The sequence below is a fragment of the Aphelocoma coerulescens genome, chromosome 18 (genome assembly GCF_041296385.1).
Source record: "Aphelocoma coerulescens isolate FSJ_1873_10779 chromosome 18, UR_Acoe_1.0, whole genome shotgun sequence".
In the NCBI taxonomy this organism is placed as follows: Eukaryota; Metazoa; Chordata; class Aves; order Passeriformes; family Corvidae; genus Aphelocoma; species Aphelocoma coerulescens.
The window spans coordinates 11,527,688-11,553,981 of NC_091031.1; the positions used below are offsets into that span (position 1 = coordinate 11,527,688).

The window sequence follows — 26,294 nt, forward strand, 5'->3', positions numbered from 1 at the left end:
TCTTCCTGGGCTCAGTACTCCCCAACTCACACAAACAGATGGGGAAGGGGAGGTGCCACTATGAACCAAGATAAAAACCAGAAGCAAGGGAGTCAGTGCATGTTACACACCACTAACTCCCAGTCACGCCCTGGAGACAGTCCCTGCAACAACACAATTGTCTAAATTTGGGTGCTTAAAAGGTGGGGAGTGGAAAGGGGAGAGAAAAGAAGGTAACAAAGAGAGCAAGACAGCACAGCACTTCATGCTCAGAGACACCTCCTGTCTACAGCAAGAGCAGGAAGGCATCTGTCATCAAGTCTGGATTATTGGAGAAGTGCAGGACAGCCAGAGCAGCTGCCAGTCCCAGCAATCCCCTCCTAAGAACCAGATTCCACGTCAGGACAAGGTGTTTTGCAGCCAGAGGATGCAGCAGCACAGTTTGGTGGAGGCTTTTTTTTACCTCTTTGGTACATTTGACTTTGGGAAAATATTACTGACTTTAAAAACACCAGTTTATGCAGAACGCCTGATCTCCTGATGGAACATTATAGCAGGTGATGAAGCTGAGACAGGAAACCTCCAGGTAACCCCACTGCCTTCAAAACAATGAGATGTTATGAGAGATGTGCTTGGAGAACCATCCGTGCAGCTATGGAGGTAAAAGCCTGCTCCTGCAGCATCTCAGTGAAACACAGCTCATCCTTCAGCACAGCTTGCAGAGAGAAAAAAATTAAGAGAACTCTCAGCAAAGTGAATTCCTCAAGAAGATCGACCTGCACTCACCTTCCTCACAGAGCTTGTTATTTAGTAGAATAATGATTGCAGGAGTGCAGGCCTTTTTGGGGAAACAAACTGGTGTTTCCTAAAGATCTGCATGGGGGAAGACAATGGAACTGCCTCAACCCCAGATTTAATTATACACTCTCATGCCAAGGATAAAAATGCCATGTGTGCCACATTCAAATCACCATTCAGTTCTCTATTGAGTTCAGAAGATCAAAAGCTTACGTTCATCTTGCAGGTGAGGCAACAACAAAACTGGAGACCAGAGTGTTTGAAGCTTTCCAAGGTAAGTACAAATGGATTGGACATTCACTAAGAACCCAAGGAAGGCACCTGGAAAACTGCAGAGACAATCTCTGAAGACCAAGAGCCCAAAGGCTTGTCACAGCACCGATCCCATACTTAGGAATTGCCCCAAAAGCAGCACTGCTGTCTGCCAACAGGAAAAGGGGGCTGGATGCAGAGCCCTGCCAAGGTGTCCTTCAGATACCATTACTGGAGAAGTGACTGCTCCTCCTCCTAAAGGCCATGAGAGGTAAAAAAAACCAGGAAACTTCATCAATAGAGGCAAGGGAAGACAGGTGAAGATGCAAAGCAGACAGACCTTCAGCAAGAAGTGGGAGAGCTTTGTCTGCACACAATTCCTGTCCAGGCAGAGACAGGGAAATGACAGGCACACCACAACTGTCCACTCAAGGGGCGGTTTTTTCCCCATTAGCTACCCTGAACCACTCCTACTGCAGAAATGAAAAAGTATTCTGAGGGCTGCCAGCTTTAGTCAGGGTCAATCAGGGTCAATCAGGTAATCCAGGTCCTGAGACAGCAAGTTTGGGATGAGAAGATGAGCCTTATGAAGTGCCACAGGAGTTTCTGAAACCACTTCCAGTGTGGTTAAGACACTCTCCTTGCATTTCATTTATTCCTGCCTTAGTCTAGGACCTGCAAAACCAGGGGCATGAAGTGGGACACACAATTTACCTCTTGACCAGAAGCAGCAATGCAAAGCAGAGCCAAGCCCAGCCACCCAGAACCGTGGAACCCAGCCCAAGATGCACGAATTCCATGCTCTGTACCAGATACAAAACAGGGATCAATTGTCCACTCAGTACAGAAGGATCAAAAGCTCACGGGAACCTTAGAGGCGAGGTGATGACAAAGTTGAAGGCAGGAGAGCTGAGAGGCTTTCCAATTTGGAAATGAGCAGATGGGACATTCACCAAATCCTGCAGCACTGCCACTCCAACCTTGCAGCTCAGCTGACCATGCAAAGGAGAGTGAAGTTCATGCACAAACACAAAACATGAAGCTACTTCAAAACATTCACCTGGGGCAAGCACACGCTGCCAAAGCATCCACAAACACACGAGAACAAAGCGTTTCTTCTCACTCTGGGATCCCATCCCTGCTTTGAGGGCTGCTTTGTGCATGGCACATGAAACAGTGATCACATGAAAACAGAAGTCCTGCTAGGAGCAGGAACCACAGACCTAGCCAAGCCTGAATTAACTGGATCAACTTTTATCTTAAGCACAGAACTCTCTTTGCTTCTGTGTCCTTAGGCCCTGAGAATCTTGTATTCATGGTATCCATAGCTGGAAAAAGCATGGCTTGAAAGGATCCACCCTTAGTCCTGTAGAGACTCAGAGAGTTAAGGCACTTCTGTAGGAAGCAGAAGATGGAGAATTGAATCCCTTCATGTCAAGAAGGACACTGAACCCAGGACTCCTTCCAGCAGTCGGTCTCCCCACTGAGCTATTCCAGCAGTGGGATCCTCCCAGCACAGTAGCACCCAGCAGAGAGGCACCCAAGCACTGTACCTGCCCCTCTCCCTCAGACACCTGAGCACGCTGTGTTCCACCCAGGCCTGGTCACTGCAGGCAGCTCCAGGACAGAGCCAAGGTGCGGTTCCCAACACGGATGAACCATCCTGAGCCCCAGGCTGCTCCCAGCAGGGACAGTTTCCCTCCTGCACCTCGCACCTTCAGGCTGGCACACGGAGGGCTGGCCCAGGGGACTGAACATGAAAAGCACCATTCTGTGCAGGGCTGGGTTTGGGCCAGCCTTGCTCCCTGAGCACGCAGGGAATCCTTATCCCACTGGCTGCCACTCCCGGCGCCAGCACAGGAAGCTGCAGGAACACACAGTCCGTGGGGGAGAGGGAAGGAAGCTGGATCACCCCTTCCAACTGCAGTCCAAGCACAGAGCAGCTCAGGAGGCTCACAAGCTGAAATCCTGCTCGTGTTCTGGCTTCCCAAGCACTGCACTTCAGATCCCAGGAAAACTCAGCTAAGAAGAAGTTTGCTCTTGTGGGGAAAAGGGAGTTCAGGTAAAAGGGAACCTTCGTGTCACCTTCCTCAGAGATCCCCCCTTGAGGCACACCCAAAGCTGAGCTGCTGCTCAGGGTCTCCAGACCCACTTTTGGATCTTGTCTCCCCCAGGCACTTCCCACTGAGCAGTTACAGCACAGCACTGCAGAGATGGGAACTCCTTAAAGCTTTTGGATCAGATGCACAGCTCTTCACTGCCATTTTTAAATTACATTTCTTAAGCAGCACATGCCCAGAAAACGCAGTAATGTGAATTACAGTATTAAAAGACCATATCCCCATATTAAATATCTCCTCATGCTACATCTTTTCCCGCTGCCTGCCAAGATTAAAGACCAAGATTTGACTCCCACAGCTGTACCAAAGCCCCCTCTCACGATACAGATCCCCAAAAGTGCCCAAATGAAAAACAGTCACTCACGTGCAGAGAATTGATTGGTCCTCACGGTCTGCAAAACAAGAACAAACACGGTTACAGGGGTTTGTTTACACTGTTCTGTGATTTGCAAAACGGTTTCTTTTAATTTAATATTTTTAATATTCATTTTTTCAGTTTAACAATTCTAAGGACACTCTGAAGTAATTTTAATAATATCCCTTTAACAATATCCCCAGTTCACATGCACACACCCCTCAAACAACAGCTTAGAAGTTCCTAAAAGTTTTGCCATTTCAGATAATGAAGTCAAAATTCTGGTTCAATTTATTAATCATCCACAGTAAGGTGTTTGAATATATTTTCAGCTAAAGTGGACTTACACTTCTTATTCTGTACGCATAAAGAATTTAAAACCTTATGTGAGGAGAAAACAGTTTCAAGCACACAACCCTGACAACCACCCACTTGGAAAGAGCACTGCCATCTCCTGCAAACAAGTGCTTTCCTCCACAGCTTTTTGTTTCCTTTTTTAAATGAACACGCAGGCCTGAAGAGCTCCCACAATTCAGCTTATTCATGCAAGCCTTGTCCAAAGGACATCCAGGGAAACCCAAATGCTGCAGCGCTGTGGCTCAGCACTTCTGTGCCACGCAGAGCTGTGCTCACGATCTTTGAGGAGAACTCCTGAAGGTCAGACACAGCCTGCAAGGGCTATTTCATCATGGCAAGAGCTCCACAGAATATATTCCAGCACCATATTAAAAATTATATCATCAAAACATCCAAATATAACTGCAGCAAGTAAAACATTTCAGTTCAAGTCTTTCAGAGGAGGCAGATGCTCCTCCTGCACGCTGCCACCACAGGCTGAGGCACAGATGCCACCCCTGGCAAGTTTTAGACTGCATTAACACCAACTATGACAAAAAATGGAGGTGCTTTCTGGCTGAAAAATGTTAAAAACATGCAGTCAGTTGTACTTTGAACCCGTTGTTCAAAAATACTAAGAACTAGGAGTGATCCCCTGGCGTGCTGTGCAGAGCAGCTGCACTGGGCTGTGCTTTACCAAGGGCAGAACGTGAATCCTGCAGCCTGTGACTGTGTCTTGCAAGCAGATGTGAGCTCTAAAAATCCCTCCTGAAGGGTAACAAACAGCAGAATGAGTGCAGGAAAACTGAAATATTAGTTTAGATTATTAAAAAGTGGGAAAGAAAAATTCCAAGAGTTGGTGACCCTCCTGACAATCCTGCAGGGATGCTCCCGGATCATTCCCTACAGCTGCATGAGGTGTGGCAACTCCTGCACAGACACACCAAAAAAAGAAAGGAGAAGCCTGGGACCGCAAGAAATGAAAGGTGAGAGTGGGCAAAAGCAGTGGGAGTATGACAAGAGAAACATTAAGAAAACACTTATTTATGTTCTTCTGGGTTTGGTATCTGGGAGCTGGTCTTGCAAGACCTACCAAAAATAAGTTTTTGGTGCCAGGATCAGCTGCAGGGCAGGGCTGCAGCCGCAGCTGGGTGTCCTGCACAGACAGAGCAGTGCAGCTCTGTGACCCTGACCTGCTTAGGGGCAGCCAGCAGTGACTCATGCACTGAGCTCCGTACGCCAGCAAAAACTCAAGGTGACGCAGGACAGGACAAATCATCTGTTCTTTCAGAAGGAACAGCTGAATGAAAGCCAAGTCGGTACCGTGAGTAGAGTTGAAAGTCAGTATTTCTTAGCTTTAGTATTTACTGAGGCGTTTTTTTAAAGTGACAAGTTGATTTTTCCCTTTCTTACTTCCCGGGAATCACTTCACTCTAATTTTGTCACTGTAGCTAGGCCATTACCTCAAAAAACACAGTCTCCTCTAAACTTGAGCTCTTCAGTTTGGCACTTCAAAAAAACTTAACACAGCTAGCATTTGCCTTGAAGTTTAATTTATTTAAAGACAGTGTGTGTTTGTCAATGCTTTGGATCATGATTTGTTACCTGTGCATTTACCAGGCAATGCTTCTGTGCAACAACACACAAGGTACACTGCATAAATGAATTTTCTCACCCAATTAGTCCTAGAGACAATCTACAAGTCCAGAAAGTTGTATTCATTTGTCATTGCCAGAAGCTCCAGCAAGTGCAGCCAAGCTTTTTAATTTTCTCTGTCCAGGAGCCTGAATGGACACAGACCCTACAAAGTAAATTATCAGCACTCAAGTGCAGATCAACTCCAAATCCATTTCTCTGTGTCCATCTGGACTCTGAACCTCACAGACCGTGAAAGTGGAAGTAAGACAACAGCAAGCTTCAAGTTTTGCCTTGTGATCCTTCCCTTACGCTGATGGCCAGTTCCAGCATCCAGCCCTGACCTGACAGTACCCAAACCTACACATGAAAGCTCGGGGTGATGCTTCACACAGTGTCAAATGCCAGGTGCCTTCTGGCCCAAGGAAGAGCTGATCTCCCCAGACTCACTCTGAAAAAGCCTCTGACAAAATGACTAAGGTGGAAGGGTTATTTGTGGCTGGTTTCTTCAGCTCTTCTCCTCCCCCAGACAACACAATGTGTCTGCAGCCTTGATTTCAGAGCAGGTGGTTCCCCTCCTCAGGACTGTACCTACATTCCACTCAGCCTGCCTGGAAGGGCTGAGCCCATGTGTGGCTCTTGCCAGATTTGTTCTCTGGGGTGAGGCAGAAGCTCTGAACTCCCCTGAGCAGACTCCAGGGCTTGGCTGATCAGGGGTTAAAGCAACTCAGCTCACTCATCAAAGATGCTCAGTAAGTCAATTCAGCTCAATCAGGTGAATATTAGCAAGAGGATGAGGACATTTAAGAGGCAATGAAATAACACCAAGCTCTTAATTTAAGTAACATCACAAGACAACCCTTTGGGGTTTTAATCACAAACCAAAACAGGCAAGTCCCATTGGAATCTACCATTTTTGCAGCTTGGATTTAAGTATCATCCAAGGTCTTCAAGCTACACTGAAGACCACAACATTCAAGTTGCACAGAAAAGATTTTATCCAATATCCCTAATTTGAAAATCAGAGTTAAAGTCATGCCGAGTCTATGAATAAAAAAAAATATTTTCTGCTGATGAAGTAACACTTTCTATAGACTAGGATATCCTTTTGAATGGAAGAATCTGGAAGCACGAAGGCAATACAACCCGATACTCCAAAACCTTCCAGCTTTAGGCTGGAGCTCCCCCCCTGCTGTAATTCAACTTGAGCAGCTGTTGATGTCTCCTTTCCTCTGCCCAGTGTCCCATCCCATTCCCCCCTTGGAACCAGCAGCTGACTGGGCACATGCACAGTAGCTGATGGAACAGCAAAATTTAGTTTTCAACCAGATCAGCTCCCTGGTGGAGTTTGTAACAGAGCCAGACAAACACTGGAATTAGCATATGGAAAATGAGAACCACCTCCTGTGCCAGCTTCTGAGGCTCTGGTCACCCTAAAGCCACTGTGAAAAGCACATTGCCCAGCCCAGGTGAGCTGCAGACTCTTCCCAGACGAAGGGGCCACCTCCTCCCATCCCCAGGAGTGAATGTCTTTCCCTCCTGCTCCTCTCACCTCCACCCACGGGCAGGATCTGAGCCCCAGGCGAGGAGCAGCAGCAGCCCCATGAAACCCCTCGTACCACAGGGACAAACCCTTGGAAGAGAGGCCAAGGAGAATTACCAGAACACAACACAGGAAGAATTACAGCTCTAAAAGTCATTTTACCTACTCTGCTCTCCCCTCCCCAGGGGAATTAGCTCTGGGGACAGCAGCTGGCAGCTGCTCAAACAAACCTGGTGCTCAGCTGCAGAAAGGCTTTTAAAAATCCAGTCAGAATAGATCCTGATGTTATAATAAAATGCAGGAAGTTTTGACTGTCAGAATACAAAATCATTTGAGCCTACAGCCCTTCATTCACCAAGCTATATCCTCCCAAAACAGCCTAGACCTAACAAACCCTCGTTAACTCCAGGGGAAGGCTCCAGATGTACATTAAACATTTGTTGGGTAATTGGCTCAGGCAGCATGTTCTGAAAAGTTTTAGTTCCAACCTATAGCCTCTGTCTAGAAAAGAATTACAGTATTTTAAAAGCAGCTTTTCTTAAAGGCATAACTTTGTTCTGCTCTGGTCACACTGTAGTCATTTATAAACGGATATAAGACAATCAAACAGAAAAGCAAAAATCTATCTTCAAGTTTCCCACTGAAACGCAAAGGCAGCAAGATTTCAAGCACAGGAGCTTTCTCACAGAGCAGAGTTTACAAGCACACAGATCCCCAGCCTCTACAACTGGCTTTGCTCCAATTATCCTTTACTATATTGATATTTTGAGTATTGCAAATGTCCAGATCTCTCTCACAATTTGACTGGGAATGAATGGAAGGAGCCATTTGGAGCTGTCCCTGAGTGACCTGCCCAACCAGAAAGGCATTTTTTGAATTAGCACTCATTGATAAATCTATGAAAACAATTCCACGTGTGCCTTGCCTGCTTTCAGCTTTAACCTCTCTCTGATTACAATTCTTATCAAACAGGAACTTCCATACAGACCCTGACTGTCTCACAATCCCCTTATTTAAGGTAAGAACATGAAATAAGTGTGCCAAGGTGAAAAAGGTTCAATCCAGCAAAGCAGTGAAAATGGATGTGAGTCTTAACCTGCTTTCCCAACTCAGGCTGGGGAGAAAGCAAAGGGCTACCACACATCCAGCCAGCAGAAAACCATGGAGAGGAAAATGGTTCTTATTTGCAGGTACAGCAAGGGTTGTCCTTCCCCAAACCCAAGCACAAAATTCGTGTGGATCATTCATTCTGGCATAGCCTTTCCTTTTCCCTCTCCAGAGCAGTGACCAAATGCCAGCCCCATTTCTGCAACAGACATCAAAAAAAATCCCAGCTTTTTTGGGGGGTGGAGGAGGCAAATTCTTTGATATTTGTCAAACAGAAGACATCACTGGCTTTCTAAAAAGAGACCCCACGGAGGGGAATTGAGGGTGTTTGTTTATTTGTAGGTGGTATTTCATCCCCAGGTGCCACAGACCACAGTCCAGGAAAAGCTCCCTGGTGGATGGCCTTGTTTGTTGTGGATGCAGGCTCCAAGGATCTGTTGTATGTGTGCCCTCTGCTGTAGGTGAACAGGCTCAGATATCAATCTACCCAAGGTCATTTAAAAATTGCATTCCTGACAAGTTCTGTGAAAACGGGTCAGTGCCTGGGGGAGAGGGACCTTCCCAGCAGCACAGATTTTGCTGCTGCCAGAGCACTCACAGGACCGGGCCATGAACGCTTCATGACAAGAAAAGCACGCAGGTGGTCCCACAACCTGCCACTCTTCGATTCCAAGCTTCCAATTATTTTCTTTTTCCTATTTTCCCGCTGGGCTGATAAGCATGGGAAGAGATCTGGTTACAGAGATGAAGCATGCCTTTTTAATTTGTGTTTGTCTTTCAAATGTTGCCTGGTTACTCCCTAAACTATCATCAAACACTTAGCACTGCAAAGTGACTTGCAACAAACACCTCTACCCAGAGCCAGCAGCAAGAGTGACAGGCACAAGTTTGCTTGCTGGGCACCTACCAGGCCAAATGTGCCCCGACACACTTGTGGGCACCACGAGATTGCTGGCTATCCTACATTTCACCTCCATCTGCAGCTGTGCAATCATCTCCATGTGCAGCTCACTCCTCTCAGCGCAGCTCTGCAGCCTCCCACAGCCAGGGCAGTTTGCAGGAATAAATCAGCATTGTGCCCACAGTGACCCATCAAACGCTCCAGGGAACTTGGCAGGAAGCAGGACATTTGCTAACGATACAAAGTTGACATTTCAAGTTTTAACACCTAAATTTCACCGAGTTAAAACTGTTTAAAGTTTTAAAGAAGCTGAACCTACACATGCCCGAAGTGTCTGACGTGACACATCCAGCAGTGCTACGGGAGCTGGACAGTATCACTGTCAGGTTACCCACTCAGGAGGTTTCAGGTGACTACAGGATGGAAACATCACAGGTATCTCCAAGAAAGGTGAGTAGGATCATTGCACTATCCTTCCAAAAGCTGAAAGGAACCTCTGGAAGTCAGAAATTCTCAAGGACACTTCAGGGGAAGCCACCTCTCGTGGTGCACCTTCAAACTGCCTTTGTTTTTGTCTTCTTGCCTTGTCATCATCAGCTCATTCATATGTTGGTCAAGTTTTACACCCAACTCTTATTTCTTTCAAACTGCCAAGCAATGAACTTGCAGAAATTCTCATTCTTTCTCCCAAAAGGTGTAACATTAATTTATACCAGAGGAAAGATCAAATTCAGGTGCAGTCCACTCCTTGTGGTATCCAGTGGTTTTAAGTCTTCAAATAATAATATTTATCAGCTTTGCTTCATCAGTGCTGAGACACTTTTGCCTCAGAACACTGAAAGCCCCCAGTACCACTCAGACATCAGTCCATGGAGAATTACATCAACCCTCTTCCTGCAGCCCAGCTTCAAAGGCAAATCCAACAGAGCTGCTTTAAATCAATCAGCAGTTGGCAGCTCTGGGTGTTCACCTGGCATTTCCCACGCAGCCTGATACACGACAGACACAGCCAGCGTCTCCTGCATTTCCTCTGCCTGGCTGAGAACTGTCAGCTCGAGCTGCCACAAACCCTTCTAACAAAGCAGCATTTCACTCCTGCCTCTTGCTGCAGGAGATCCCCAACTCTAGTGAAGGGTCACTGAAACACCTCTTCACTGTGGGGTGGGGCACTGGTGTAAACACTAGGTGCTCCTGCTATTTGTTGAGTTAAAATAACAAAAGATTTTATTAAAAAGGGGGGAAAAACATGTGGTTCTATCCTTTCCTCTGGAACATCTGAGATAAATCACAACAGCCACGCTCCAGGTTTGCTGCTGGCTGAGTACATTACGTTAATAATTAGCAGTGATACATAGCAGAGGTCACTCGAAGCCCAGTCCTGGCTTACCCTGCCACTTGTTACAGTGACCCACAGCACTGGATACAGGGATTTTTTTGCATGTCTGCAGCACACGAGGTGACCACACTCATTATTCCCTCACCCAGCACAGCCCCAGCCTGGGAGGATTCAGCCAAGCTGTGAATTGAGACTATTTTAGAAATCACGAGCGAGGCATTTGCAACATTAGCTTGAAATTCCCCAAATTCCTGAGGAGAAAACTGTGACGTGCTCAGCCCTGCCAGCCAGGGCTGAGTCAGCACAAGAGGACAAAACAAACAGGACTATGTCCTGCCCACCACATGCAGCTGGGGGTAGCTTCCCTGCCACGTACCAGGGAGAACTGGAATTTTATTTCACATTTAGCCCTAATTAAGTTTGAAGAACCTTAACTATGGTTTAGTTTTCACTATCAGTCTTTCACTCCCTTTATTAAATATCATTAAGAGAAGCTCTAGTAGATCTAATTTAGAAATTACAACAGAGCTGCTAAGTTTGTGAACAGCAGTTTATAGGTAACGTGCTGCCCTCGTACCAAATTCAAACAGGTATGGGTTTATTTATACAGCCTCTTCAAAGAGGGGACTGCTGGAATTTAGGAGATGAGCAGAGCACACAAGGCAGCTTCAGTGCGGAGAAAATCAGGGAAAATTCCCTGGGCTGTGGGAGGGCTCCTGATCCCCACAGTGCCGAGCTCGGGGCCAGGCACAGCTGCTGGGCCCAGCTCGCTGCCCAGGCCAGGGGCTGGGTCACACAGGAGGGTTTCCTGCAGCTCAGCTGAAGGGCAGTGACACTCCATAGGGAAAGACTCCTCCGACTGCCCAGCCACAGCTGCCAGGACTTGCTCCCTGATGCCCGTGGAGCTGCCGAGACACAGGAGCAGATCTCTGCCTTCCTGACTTGTGCCTCCCAAGGAGCCCTCCCAGGAGAACTGAAAATCCACACAGGCCATCCCCACGCTTACATTTCAGTTCTTATTTGCATTCTGCTTAGCAGTAACCTAAGATTAGTAGTAGCTGGCAAGCCACAGGCTGGACAAGGTTTATTTGGACTGCAGAGCACTCAGCATAGCAGTGGTTTCCATTCTCCATCAATCCTGCTTAAGTTGTTCTACTTCCCCTGTAGAACAGTTTTGTTTAGACAAAGATTACACTGTCAGCTGAGACAATGATTCAAGGAGGCCCTTTAAGATCTGCCATGTAAGCTCACTCATTTAACTTTTGCTCTTCTCCTTTCTAAACAAACAATCTAGCACAAACCACTTAACAAAACGGGCTGGCAACTTTCACTCCAGTGACCTCTTTCCCAAGCTGTTCGATTATGCCTGAACTCCACGAGTTTGGGGAGAGAGCAAGTGTGACAACAGTGACACAGCAGGGGCATGGTTTGGTGTTGTGTTCAGTCACACACAGGACACAGATCACCTCACACATCACCCCACCACAGCAAGGCCAGCCACGTGCAGGGACCCATTCCAGCACCTCGGTCTGGCTGGTGCTGGGCAGTGAGTTGTAAGGATTTTTCTGAAGGATATATCCTCAGTCCCACAGCCAGTCTTGTGACAAACGTGGTTATGTGGAAATATTTTTGGTCACAGATTTGCTCCACAGACTCCTTACACCTCTGCTCTTCAGCACTGGAGTTACTATTTTTCCCAAGCAGCGAACACAAGAAATTCCAAAACACTTTTGCAAGAGAACACGCAAAAGCCACTGCTACATTCTCATGAGACGTTTCAGGAGACAAAAGCTCTGGAGTTTTCATCCCTTTACAGTCGAGCCCACCATGTGAGTGTGGAAAGGTACAGCACAACCCACTTCATGTGCTGTGTGTGTTCAAGCTGAATATTTGTCTGCAATTAAGATTTGGGGAGGGTGGGGTGGGTACCTCAAATCAAGTGAGACAGTTCAAACACTAAAATCCTTTCATCAAAAGACCCAAGTTAATGGTACGTTCATTTTAAACACAAATTTGCTTTCAGTTGGATTCTGCATAGGTTTTAAAGAAGTTCAACAAGTCAGAGGACAAGCACCACACTTCCACCCTCTTGTGCCTGAATCACCACTGAGTTCACAATAAATTCCAATTCAGCACAACAGTGTGCAATTGGACAATATAAATCCATCCATCAGCTTTTAAGACAAAGTCACAGATCTCTTCTCCTTTGGAGGAAAAGTGTCAACCTTCATTTCTGTAAGGTCAGAAGAGCTTACTTGTGCACACACTAAACATGAGCATCATATAATCCTTCTGCTATTTACAGGGGGAAATCCTTAAAATCTCCTTCCCTCTCCCCCTTGAGCACACAGGCCTGACACGGACATTATTTCCTGGAAGTACAAGGCAATAACACCCATCCAGCAGTTTCACAGCAGATATGCTGGTAACTGAAGGGCTCCTTCCCTCATTAGGAGTCACTGGTTATCAAATGGCTGTGACTGCTGTTTTAACACTGTTTCCATCTAATAACCAAGTGTACATTACACTAAAAACGGGGGTAATATGTGCCCGTTGAAGCAGGAGGGGAACAGGAGGAGCACCCCCCTACCAACAACTTCTCCTCATCCATTTCCAGCACCTAGTATCACCTTTCCTCCAGACTTAGTCCTTCTTTAGAAAAGTATGTGAAAAACAAGGGTACAGGAAAGAAGATAATCATTGCAGAAATTTTTGACCCAGTATTATGAACTCATTCCTGTACTAAAGGCAGTATTTCCTTGTGGTTTTGTGAAGAAAAATTTAACTTCATCTTTTAAATCCCTTTCATTTGGAATGCTGAATGTCACCACTAACAACTTCTGCTTTAAAAAGACATACAATGCCATTTACCTCTTGTTGGCCTGTCGAACACTCCAGAGCAGTAGATGGAAAGCGCCCAATACAGACTAATTAAGCTCCACGCACTCATCAAACTCACAACTGTGCTGCAGTGTCCAGCGGTGCCACCAGGCTCTGCAGAGCCAGCTGCAGCAGATTCCTGCCCTCCCACCTCTCCCATCCATGGCCAGGGAGGCAAACAGGAACCCATCCCAATCCCAACCCTCCAGCACGAGGAACACCCACAGCCACTTAACCCCCCTGTCCTTCCACGTGCAGGCTCCAAACTAAACTCACTGACAGGGCAAGGCAGACCTGGAATCAGGATGTTGGTCTGACAGCAGGCAGTGTAAGGATTGAAAATAGGAGGTAAGGATGATTCCCCATGAGACTTTCACAGCAAATTCTCCTGCAGTTTCCTGATCCATGTACTCCTCACCCAGGCTTTAGGCACCCACTATATCCTGAGGCACAGACTATCACAGTTTAGCTCTGCTGTTAAAAAAAATTGCTTCTTTTTGCTGTTTTGAACATGTCATCTGCAAATTTCAAGTAATGACTCTTTGTTCCTGCATAGGAAGAGATGGGTGGAGGAGGCTCACCATTCCCTCTGCCACTTCAGATTTAGACTTCTATTACATCTGACCTGAATTGTCATTTCCTTACCGAACAGTTTTGTTCATTCTGGTTGTTTTTTCAATGTCTCCTGCTCCATTTCCTCTTTGCCCAAAGCAGGACAGGCCAGGGCTGTACAAAGTGCAGATTAAATCACAGAATGGCTTTGGGTTGGAAGGAACTTTAGAGATCCTCCAGTGCCACCCCTGCCATGGCAGGGACACCTTCCACTATCCCAAGGTGCTCCAAGACTCATCCAGTCTGGCCTTGGGTACTGCCAGGGATCCAGGGGCAGCCACAGCTGCTCTGGGCACCCTGTGCCAGAGAACCACCCTCACAGAGAACAGTTTCTTCCTAATCTCCAATTTAAACTTCTGCTTTTTCCATTTAAATCCATTTCCCCATGCCCTGTCACCCTATTCCTTGTCCCAAGTCCCTCTCCAGCTCTCTTGGAGCCCTTTCAGGCCCTGCAAGGGGCTCTAAGGTGTCCCCAGAGCCTTCTCTTCTCCAGGCTGAATAACTCCAGTACTCAGAGCATCATCCTGGTGCCTCCTCTGGACTGGCTCCAGCAGCTCCACATCCTCCCTGCGCTGGACCCCTGAGCTGGAGGTAGCTCTGCAGGTGGGGTCTCACCTGTGTTTGTGCTTGGGGTGTACTGTAAGTCTATATACTATAAAAATACTATATTATTATAGATTGATTATATGTATTATGAAAACAGAAAGAAAATGTGTCAAGTCTGTGGTAAAAACGTTTCCTAGATTGATCCCTTTTCCACTTACTCCTCATGGGCTCTACCTGATTTGCATTTAGATGCATTTAGATTTCCACAGACCCTTCATCCCTTCAGCTCCTACTTGAACAGCAGCAGCTCCAACATTACCGAGAGAATTCATCTTTCCCAAGATGTTTATGCACAACAAGCACAAACAGAGGAATGCAGGCTCCAGGGTTTGCAGCAGTAACTCCCAAACCATAAAAAGCACAAAACAATGGACAAGATTGACCAATCTTTAACCAGTTCTTTGCCTATATGAAGGCCTTTCCTCACACTGCAGTCACAAGCCTCTGGTTAGGACTGTTACCAAACTCCTTCTGGAAAGCTGATCATGAGTATAGTGGTCTCCAGATTCCCAGATCTGAGCAGGACCCTCAGAGACGGCACCAGTAGCTCACATCTGGCTGCTCTGCTGCCAAATGTTTTGTGCCAAATGTTTTTGTGCAGCACAGTCCATCAGCTATTCCATCTCTGAGATTCTTGCAGTTTTTCTATTTTCAACATTTTTCTACTTACAAACCCTTCAGAGTGATTTCCTAGTATTTTCCTCAAATTTTCCACAAGAAAATCCCTGAACAACTTCAGAGTAGACATATATAAAGAGGTAGACACCTATTTTTTCCTGCTTTCTCTTCTGCATTTTCCTTCTCCACACCATCTGATGGCTCTACCACCACACTGAAAAAGCCATACAACAGGATGAATTTGAATGCCCCAGGGTGATCAGAAAGCCATGAGCTTTTATACACCTTGTTCTGTGAAACAGATGCACACCACCTTGCAACTCTGAATCCTTGAGGAAGGCTCACAAAGTCTGCCAGGAATTCCTGAGCAGCCAAGCACCTGAGAGCAGCAGGTCTGGACAAGTGAAAGGAGGCTGGAGATACACCAAGATATAAATGGATGTGACCCTGGGGTCAGGGACAGGGAGCAGGACACCAGCAGCCCTCACTTCTCCCCTCTCGCTAAGGGACAAACACCACTCCGCTGCTTGTTGCTTCCTTGCCAAAGGATAACAAAGAAATTTAAGTCGAGAGGAAGGGGGAGGGAGAAGGAGCTGCTGCAAGTGCTGGCAGGAGCAGTTATGGCATAGCTGCACTCTTAGTTCAGCAGCCCAGAGGAATCCAGGCACGGCTGACAAAACCCAGCTTTGTGCGCAGCACCCGGCAGGGCTCTCACGCTGCTCTCAAGATTAGAGCACATTGAAGGTTTTGTTACATCAAGGCATTACTGCTTGCGCCTGTCATCTCGAGGCTTGAGCCAAGCAGAAGCAAATTATCCATTTCACAACTACCTAGAAATAAAAAGAGTTTAATTTAAACTAAAGCTTCAGTGCAGGAGCAGGTGCTGACTGAGTAGTCGCGCAAAATGATTCACCTCATGAATGATTTCCCACGTTGGATGCACTTAGTCTTGAATTCCTGTCTGTAGGCACAGTCACAATTCAATTATGAGGCCAGCTTGCATAGCAAGTTTTAAAATTAAAGTCATCTCTGGTTGCTCAGAATATCAACCAAAAAAGCCCATGGAAGTAGCTCATCTACTGCAGCATTTCACTTCAGCAGTGGGAAGAAAACCAAGGCACTGAAGAAAGTAAGAATTCCTTATGTAACAATTGTCACTCCTGTCTCATTTGTAAATACAAGAAAGTTACTGAAATTACATTAAAAAAAGATGCCAACTTCTACGCAATTAAGCCTTAAGAGAGATTCGTTCACTTTCAATATCATCATTCCTAATTAAGTGCCCAACCTTGAGGCTGAACAATGAACATCTTGACACAGAGAAGGACAAAGGTCAGCAAAGAACTAAAACTTTCCCAGCAATAACAAAAATGTCAAAAATGCAGTTTTAGAACTAGATTGTGTAAGTTCAACTGTTCAGTAAGTGCTTGCTACTGATGCCATCCACAGCTGGCCAAGCAAGGTGCAGTAATTCAAATCATGACAACTCCCAGCCCCTGAATCACACAGGTTTAATATCAAGAGACAGAACACAGAAGTGAGGGGAAGGAGATGAAATATTGCAAAACAAGTTCAGCTGACAGAAGTATTTATCATTTTACTTCAAATTCAAAAATAATGAGGCAGGAGACTGTTTCAGCATGATGGATTTCAGTTTTTTCTACTTAATTTCTTGCTTTAAGAACCTCTTTCCCTGCACTCAGCCGTGAAGACACTGCATGTGACACTCCTGGAAAAGTGTACAAGCAATCTGGATGTTAATGGTATTGTCACCTTAGTATTTCTATTCCACACCTGCCCGAGTGGACCAAGTGAAACCCCAGAATTCCCAGTGTAACAATAAAGGGACCTACAAATCCTTCACATGACATTTACCAAGCAGCCAGTTCTGCTGGGATCATCATCCTGCACTTTGTAACTCGTTAAAAGGCCTTGGGGATCCTTTTGGGAAGTCAAGATGCAATGAAAATACCAAGAATATTAATGGCACATTTATCAGGTTCCATCTGCTCCTCACAACAGAGAACACCAGCCGTCACTCCCAAGTTTTTCAGTCTCAGAGCAATTTTTCCCTCTTCCATTTGAAGATTTAATAAACCTTTAAAGGAAAAGAGCTGCCTTACTTTCGTTTCAATTCTTTTCTTCCGTATCTGGGGGTGGATACGCCCCCAAGGGAGGACTTAAATCAAGATTAACTACAAATATAGATCAATAAGATGTTTTTAAGAGAGAAGTATTGCACCTGTAGGCAGTTCTGGCTTCTCCAACACCAAGTGTTCCCTTCCCGTCTTACGCTGTTTCCGATAAACCTTCTCTGCAACAGGATTAAAGGCAGGCCTAAAATATCAGTGCTAATTTGGTGCTCATCAAGATGTCCTCAGGGAAGCAGGATAAAAAGAAGAGACTAAGCATAATTATACAAGAGTAATATTAATAGGCAAGCTGGGCTTTAGCCACAAAAAGTCAACAAGTTTTCCTTAATATTTCTTCCAAAGCACTTGTGTGTCACTGAATAAAGAGGCACAATAAGACAAAGCCATACTTCCTCTAGAAATCCAGTGGGAAAATTGGAAGGGAAGAGGGAAAAGAGAAAGTCAGCTGTGGAAAAAACACTAGAGAAGAATTTATGAGTGCTTCTTTTGCACAATCAAGTCTCCCTTGCTGGTAAAATATTGCCACAGACCTATTAGCCCTAGAAAATTCATTTTCTTAAAGAAAATCCTAGTCTGTGGCAAATGTTTATGGCCCATAACTTTAAGCAGGACTGAAAAACACTAGCAAGGCTTGCAAATTGTATAACCAAATGGAATTAAGGTCAACACTGTCACAGGGATTAGGACACCAGTTCCTTATGATCGTGTCAAGTGTCCAGCAGTGCTCTGTGGGGCCAGCACCAGCCCTACCCCACTGCTGGGCTTTATTTCAGTCCATCAGCCCTGGGATATGGGTACTCCCTGCTTCACCTTCTCCTCAGGGAAATGAAGGGAAAGTGCAGCAGAAATCCACTAAACCACCTGCGAAGTAACACCCTACTACCACAGCACTTTGAAAAATAATTACTGGGGGAAAGAGAGGGGAAATCCAGTCTGGAAAGCTGAATTGCAGGTTATTATCTTCTGCGGTCAGGCACTGGGTAATGAGTCTTTTCCTGAAGAGAAATCCTGACTGGCATAACTAGAATGCAGCCCAAGTCTCGCTTGCCTTAAACAAGACTACCTTCGCTCAATCTTTAATGCAACCATTGCAGCAAAGGCAGCATTTAGGAGATCCAGCACTGCCCGAGTTTTGCTTTTCCTTGCAGAACTGGCCCCAAATCCCTGTTGCCTCCCAGCTGCCCCACCACTGACTCCCTTCATCTGCAACACTCAGCCATGGAGAACAATTCTGCAGCTCCCTCTCCTGTGGCAGCTTCCAGAACTCATTCTGATACCACTCCCTCGCCAAACTGGGTTCTTGGATCTATTCTGTGTGTCAGAGCTCCTCCCCACCCCTCTGCCCTCTGTGTTTGGCAGGCACTGACCCACAACTCCAGCCCATTCTTCCCTCCCCAAAGGGCAGGGTGAGGGCTGACCTGGGCAGCCAGAGGGGCAGGAGGTCCCCCCAAACAGGAAATTCTTCAGGGGGCCAAGAACAGAGCAGGGTTTGATGGCTGGCAGGCAGCAATGCCTCCACACAGACTTTTCCTGCCACAGCACACACGGACAACTGCAGGGATCTGTTTGTATCCCCAGCTTAGGAAAATGTTCCAGCAATGTTTAAGACAAGGAATAACTATGGAGATGCACATGCACCAGTTCTGCTGACCAGAAAATCTTCTGCTTTCATAATCTAAATAGAAATTTCCATTTTCTTATTTAAGCACAAATATTAATTTAAACATACAAAACCTCAGAACAGCAGAAACTGGAAGCTGAGCTGTGACTGTCCATGCTCTGAATTAGAGGCATGAAAGCATTAAGAGAGTGAGTAACACTTTACTCACTGTGCCCAATTCTCAGCACAGAAAAATTGTGGTTTAAGGAATCAGGTTGCTCAGAGTCCCAGCTCAGGTCCAGGTATCCTGTTAATGACTGTAAACACAGCTCACAAACACCTGGAAATGAGTAGTTTGTGATTAGCTGCAAGGAAAATAAACATGATTATACTGCACAAAATACCACTGAACAGGCCAAGAAAATCCAGCCAACCACCTTCATTAATCTAAATTAGTGGCCAGAATATTTCTATTAGGGTAAGGTCATATTCTCCAAAGGAATTGCATTCCTATGGTTTCAGTTTCAGGTTTGAATCCTAATAATTAAACTTCAGACGTCAAATACTGGACACACAGCAGTCATTCGTATCAAAAGAAACCTATGGATATGCTGTAACAGCAGTGGCATGACTTGCAATAATACTGGAAAAACTCCTCTCCCCAGCCCTCTCTTTGCCATCCCAGCTCTATCTCAGAGCAGCTACGTGCACAGACACAGACAGGAACTGCAGAACAACACTTTTATAAGTATGTGTCAGTAACTTATCAGCAAAAGCATCCTGGCCAAGGATTCTGCTGCAAATAAATGCTTGCAGAGACCTCTGATGATTAATCTGAAGCATTTTGATTAACCCAGCTAGTTCTTGGTTAGAGACGTATTTCTACCAGCCAAAACTTTCTGACACATATTTTCTGCTTTGTTAAAAGCTGAGTGCCTGCTAAAACACAAGGCAGAGGTAGAAGATTAAAGACATTTTGCACATTGTGTTAAACACTTGATAGGGAAAACCCATCCTCACCAAATCCTGGGCACACTCAGTAGCTGACCTTGTGTCACCACTGATAACCAGAAAACAAATGGAATAATGTAATAATCTGCTACTGTTAAGACAAATAGCATTTGGTGCTCTAAAAACTACAAAACCTTGGCTGTTGTAATGGCAAGTTTTATTTTCAGGGAGACAAACTCAGTTCCCTGCAGGGTCTCTCTGCATCAGGGCCCACCCCGAGGCCCTGGAAGCACAGAAGGAGCAGGGGCAGTGCCAGAGCTCCGCACTCCACCTGGCACAAACACTCACTGCTCACCCTCACCCTGACCAGCACTAACACCCATCCTGGAGTTTTCATTTATCCCTGCAATGCAGTTGTGCAGACAAACCATCAATGGGAAATTCATTAACTCCTGCAAATGCTTCCTAAAATAAACAACTCCCATACAGGTGAAGGGCACTAGAAACACAGATTTAGTTAACTTTACACAAGTTATTCCCTAAATAATGGATCCCACTGCGTGGGTTTAATTTTTCTTATTCCAAGCTATGCCTTCGTTTGTTCAAATGAGAACTCAGACGATCAAAATCAAAAAGAAAGCAAGCCCAGAGAGATCTGATACAAAATATAAACCCCCATGCATCAGAAGGAAAGAAAAGAGGACTGTAACCACACACCACCACGTGCATTTTTTTTTTATTCCACCTTCCAAAACCAGTAACATTTGTCCATGTTGCAAGATCTCCAGAGATACAAATCAGTACCAGCAGGGTATGTGAGCAAATATATGGAGCACCCGGAGTGTGGCAACTACTGACATTGACTTACTTTATTAGAGGACATTTGTCTCAAGAACTTTTCAATGTATTCTTGAGACCATTTCAAGAGGTGCTTTCAGATTGGGAAGCCCTTAATCACAAACCACTTGAGACTGCTACAATAAACTCCTTAAAATAAATCTTAAGGTTTGCTCTGCTATTACTCCACATGGACTTATTAGTGGTCCTCTGATCCGAGCTGTTAGAGGCTGCTGTTCTGGTCAAGCAGTCAGAGTTTCTTTCACAAATACACATGAAAACAGAGCCCCAAATATCCATTGGGAAGCAGAACAACTCTTGGTGGCCCCAATTTGCTGCTCTGCCCCCGCCTGTCCCTGCATCACCCCACTCTGCTGGCACAGTTCTCCTGAGGTGAAAGGACACTCAGCAACCTGTAGTTGATTATTAAGCAGCCCTAAAGACAAAGTCAGAACTGTAAAAACAAAGACTTGTGTGATGTATTTAAAGATATCAAATGTCTAAAACAAAGTTAACATTTAAATGGTTGGTTAACCTAGTAGCAGGAACAGCTTTTCCTCAGTTTGTGTGAATTAGGTCAAACAGCTTTTCCCCTCCTTCCAGTCCATCCACAGCTACAGCACAACACAGAGCAAGGTGTGCACACCACTTGTCTGGATGCAACATGCTGCTGTCCCCAAATCTTTAACAGCCCCCTAAATACCAATCAGTATCAGATAGAATGAGCTGTGTTTCCAGACTACTGTGTCAGAAATGCAGCTGTGCAAGTTCAACAGCATGTGCTCATTTCAACAAAGTCAGATCACATCAGATTCAGTTTTCATGTTGGTCCAGCACAGCCTTAAAGCCAAAATTCAAACCATGAGCCCTCCATAAACTCACTCTATTCTACTACACACATACATCAGCTAGGAGAAAAGAACAGAAATTCCTCCAGGTTAAGTATTTCCCTGACCTCTTTTTGAACTCAAACACACCATTGTTCCATTGTCACCTCGGATTATTTGTCAGCTGCCAAAACACCATTTTTATAGCACTGCCTTTTCAATCACACTCTTTTTCACTGCCTTCATCCAGAGCCAGTGCACAACATCTTTTGACACGAAACTTAGCTCTTCTTTCTTTAGGAACGAAGTATTTCTGCCACAACTTCCAGAGCACCAAAGGCCCAGCACAGCTGCGCTGGTGTCACTTTGCTGCTGCACCTCAGCGAGTCACAAACACTGTTCTCTCCCCCCTCTTTAAAATTCTGATTCCATGCAGCTGAATAGGGAAACTCCAAGCTGCAGGCACATTAAGGAGTGGCCAGTTAAATCCCCAGGGACTGGTCCTTACCTTGCAGCATGCACCTGTAGGCAGACTCGGATATCGCGTAGATGTGCGGTGGCATCTCGTGGCGCTTCTTCCCTCTGTACATCTCAATAATGTTCTCTGAATAAATTGGGAGGTTCTTGTACGGATTTATGACTACACAGAACAGCCCTGAATAGGTCTGGAAAAAGAAAAAATAACAAACATTTCTGTTAGTAAACAGTATTGAAATAGAGCCGTAAAGAACAGAAAGCCTTTTCACAGGTTCTGTAATATTTATCTTAAAACAAAATTGAGGTGCTTTTTGTAGAGCAACTCAAAGTACATGCTATATTCAAATTATTGGTTTCTAGTTCTCTTAAAAGGCTCTTTAATTACCTGCATAAAAAGTAATTTAAAGATAATAAGCGTAGGTAAATTTGAAGAGGAGTATCTGATCTCTTTCCCACAGACATTTAAATCTCTCTTCCGTTTGCCAAGTTCCAGCTTTATGGACACCTTTTGATGTTCAACTCCTTCAGTAAAATGTGCATTCCAAGATATTTTCATTTTAAAGGAACTGATAATATCCATTGCTCAAGTAAATAATCTAGGTGAAGGAAACTCCTATTTCAAACCCCCATTATTTCTGCTATCCTGTATTTTCTCCTATCTGTCCATCTTTCCTGCTCATCAGCCCTCCTCAATCCCAGAGAGGGGTCATTCCCCCCTGGCACCTGGCCCTGCAGGTGTTTCACACTCTGCTTTCAGAGCTGACCCTTCACAGAAGTGATACCAGAATATCAAGGAACCAGCACAAACTGTACATTGCTGATTTCACTGACTCTTACTGAGACATTTCTGCGCAGCCAAAATGCCTCAAGTGTCACAGAATTGAGCCCACACGGAAGCAATGCCCACAGGGCTGCATTTCCCTGTGATCCAAGTACCACAGACTCCTCCAGTCAGCTCCACCTCTGCTATTCCTAAGGAAGTTAGCACAGGAACATCCATCCCTGGCAGAGGAAGGAGCACAGGCAGCCACGGACACTCGGCTACGTGGGAGGCACAGATGAGCCTGGTCTGGCTCGGGATCAGAGGCTGAGCTCAGACAGACACTGCTCCCTGCACACACCAGAGCTCTCCCGGGGTGTTCCCTGATCCAAGGAATCTGGTTGGCTCTGGCCCTTTCAGCAGCAACCAGAACTGACTGCTTCTAAGAAAGCAGAATCTCTCCATTCACTGTTATCTCCTCACGTGCTTGGACAGTGTGTTCTTTTTGGTCATTACTGAAATTCCCAGCTTTACCAGCTCAGGAATGTGAGCAAGAGAGACCAGGTTTGGTAGAAATGGGAGGTATCTTTCTGAAGGTCAGGAGAACCACATTTCTTACCTTTCAGGTTGAGAGGAGTAAAAGAATGGGGAGAATAAGCAGACAGCATTGACAGCTACTGAGAGCCCAGAGTACTGAGCAGGTCACTCAGCACTCTTAAAATATTTGTCCATTTTAAAAAGTATTTCCGCTACACTGGTATGAACACAGTAGCTGAAAGTCCCAATCTGCTTTTTTTTTTCTTTTCTAAGTATAAAAGATTTTATCTGGAGGAAAAGGTGCCCCCCTGTCCTTTCTACACCTCCACCAGCTTCTGGAAAGACAGGCAGAAGGTGTTCTCTGAACTGAGTCCAGGAGCACCATCAGCAAAGAAAAAGAACTTGGTTTCAAGCCAGATATCCTGACATAGGGACATCTTATGTCCTTGCAGGAAAATACTCCCTCTGCTTTGGTCAGATCTGCTGGATGATAACTGCAGGGCCTTACCACCTAAACAAGGTATTTCTTTCTCAAGAGAAAGGAAACAGATCTTATCAGGGCAACTGACCCAAGGGTAAAGAACAACTTATCAGTCATTAACTCAATATAACATGGGTCTGTTGGCAAGTGGGCAGTTCCTCCCCAGCCTCCTTTTCTACCACTGTCCCTCTCGCCAGGATCAGTGCTCTTGCCCTCACTACTGACCCGGATACTCCTGCAGACAAATGTCAAACAGAATTGGTTGGAAATAGAAGCAGTTCCCTGCCCAAACTCATTCATGGTCACTGGTGATACTGGAAGGGAGGGAAGGCAGGACAGTTATTTTACCAGCTTGGTACAACCATCCAAGGAGCCAATTAACTGCTGAACAATGGACACCCATTCCCAGCCACCTTCCCTGTGCTCAGCTGAGGTCACCCACATCCATCTGTCACCACCACCAGTGACAGGAGGCTCTGAGAACTGCCACAAGCCTGGTTTCTGGTCTAAGCTTCAAATGAGGGTAACCAGAAGAAAGAACATGTTTACTAAGCCCACCACAGAATCACAGCTCAGAACCACGGAGCAGCAGCACCTCCCCTGTGCTCCTCCAGTGCAGCCACAGCTCAGGAGAGCCAGCTGGTTTTTGCTGACTGCAGGGGAGAGCTGGGCCTGGGAAAGGAATTCCCAGAGCCAGAGTCCACTCCAGACCTGTCCCAGCACAGCTCTGACCAGTGCCATGGCACCAAAACGTGCTGAGGCCAGCAGAGCTCTGCCCTCCGGGAGGGCTCTGGACTCTCACCCAGCAGCACTCTGAGCCCTGCTCTGCTTTTCACCCACTCAGCCTCAGAGATTTGCAATTTACCTCCCTGGGCTGCTGTTGCTCACCTGAGCAAGGACAGAACTCTCAAACCAGAGACTGGTTAAGCTGTAAGGGAACTACTGCAAAACCCAGCCACATTGGTGACCCTCTTTCAACAGCAACACCTTGATTTCTCTGCAAGTTCATCCAAAACTTTGACCAGTTGTTTTGGCATTTTATGTTCCCAAAGGAAAGGTGTTGTTTTTTCTCCAGAATCACTGCCCTTCCCTAGACATGAATAAATCGATCTGCTAAATAATATAAAAAAAAAAGAAATCCTAAGTGCTGGGGTAAAACAGCTCTTTGAAGATTATCCTTCTTCCCTCAGTTGCTTTGGCATCTTTAGTTTATTTCCCCAGCACAGACATGGAGTAAATGTTACTATTTAGCTACATAAAGAATTAATAACCTAGAAAAACAAACTTAACAATCCTTCAGACCTCTGTTGATAACACCTAACCTGGAAGCCTTTCCTGGCTATCTCCTGAAGCAGTAATTGGATGAACCTGTGAACCTGGAAGGAAGAATAAGCAAAGCCCAATGATGCCAACAAAACTTGGCCAATCCAGAGAAAGCCAACAAATGTCCTGGACAACTGCACACGGTCAACTGAAGAAGTTCTGGATTGAACAGGGCCAAATTAGAAGTTAAGAAGCACAAAATTCTCCATTTTGCCAGTGCTGGTGTTCATTCATTTGAAACTAAATCTAAAGGATAGGCTTTTATTGCAGACCATTCCCTCTGTGCCATGACAGCTCTTTGCATGCAGCACCTTGAACTCCAACACCTTGATTTCCTGCATGTTTGTTACCCAGCTCACTCTCCTGCTGTTTCCCTGCAGAATTTCAAAATGAGACCATTTTCAAACCAGCACCACCCTGCACAGCCTTAATTTATTCATAGGAAGATGGAACTGAATTTTCCCCATTTCCTGACTGTCATCTATTGCAGGAAGCAACATATGAACATATTGGTGGGCTGTCTTTGCAGCTTGGTAGGCAGAGAAACACAGAAAGGATGCTTTTAATGAGCCAAATGTAACTGGGAGGGAGGCAAATGGTACCAAAATCGTTCAGAGCTGTTTTATAACTGCAAGTCTCACAGTACATCACTGTGCCTAAAAAAGCAGGAAAGGGCTTTTTGCACGGAAACCAAACACATGAAAAGTAGAGATTGCTTAAAACCCCTCAAAAAGCTTCTTGGTGAGCAGCCACAGGAGGAATTATCAGGAACACACATCTGCTTAACAAATGGACACCCCATTTAAAGAATACAATCCTGCAGCATGTGGACTCTGATGGAATTGTCAGATGGGAATAAAGGCTGGGATCAGCACTGGTGAGCTCCAGTAACAGCCCAGTCTGGATGGAGAAGCAGCCTTCGTTCATTTTTCAGCTGACAGAGGTGGATGTGTACATTAAGAATTGAAAGGCAAGCAAAGATGCTGATTCACCTTGAGCTCATGGATCAGCTGCTTGCTGCTGGTTGTTTGAACACACTCCTGCTTTACCCAGGAACAGACAGGATCAACCCACAGCCACAGGACACCCTGGAATGCACTCTCCAGGCAGGGCTCCAGACAAGTAAAGGAGAGCTCTGACAGAGGTTTGTTATACAAGCTCCCCTTCAGGACACTAAATGTGCAGTTTGAAGGTTTCCAGATGCTTACAGCCTGTATCCAGTAGTTTATCATGTGGTAATCTGGGTTCTGGTAAGTTGTCCCAGCCTGCA

At 45.6% G+C, this 26,294-nt stretch overlaps 1 protein-coding gene across 2 annotated transcripts in view; it reads right to left on the reverse strand.

The window, feature by feature from the left end:
- The window catches only part of MYH10 (myosin heavy chain 10), a 91,714-nt gene that overhangs the window by 55,225 nt on the left and 10,195 nt on the right, over positions 1–26,294 (reverse strand). For both annotated transcript variants that reach the window (XM_069032682.1, XM_069032683.1), the window contains exons 3-4: positions 21,955–22,111; positions 3,514–3,541 (exon numbers count right to left, since the gene is read on the reverse strand). In XM_069032682.1, coding sequence (XP_068888783.1) covers positions 3,514–3,541; positions 21,955–22,111 — 185 coding nt within the window. The remainder of the gene's footprint in view (positions 1–3,513; positions 3,542–21,954; positions 22,112–26,294) is intronic.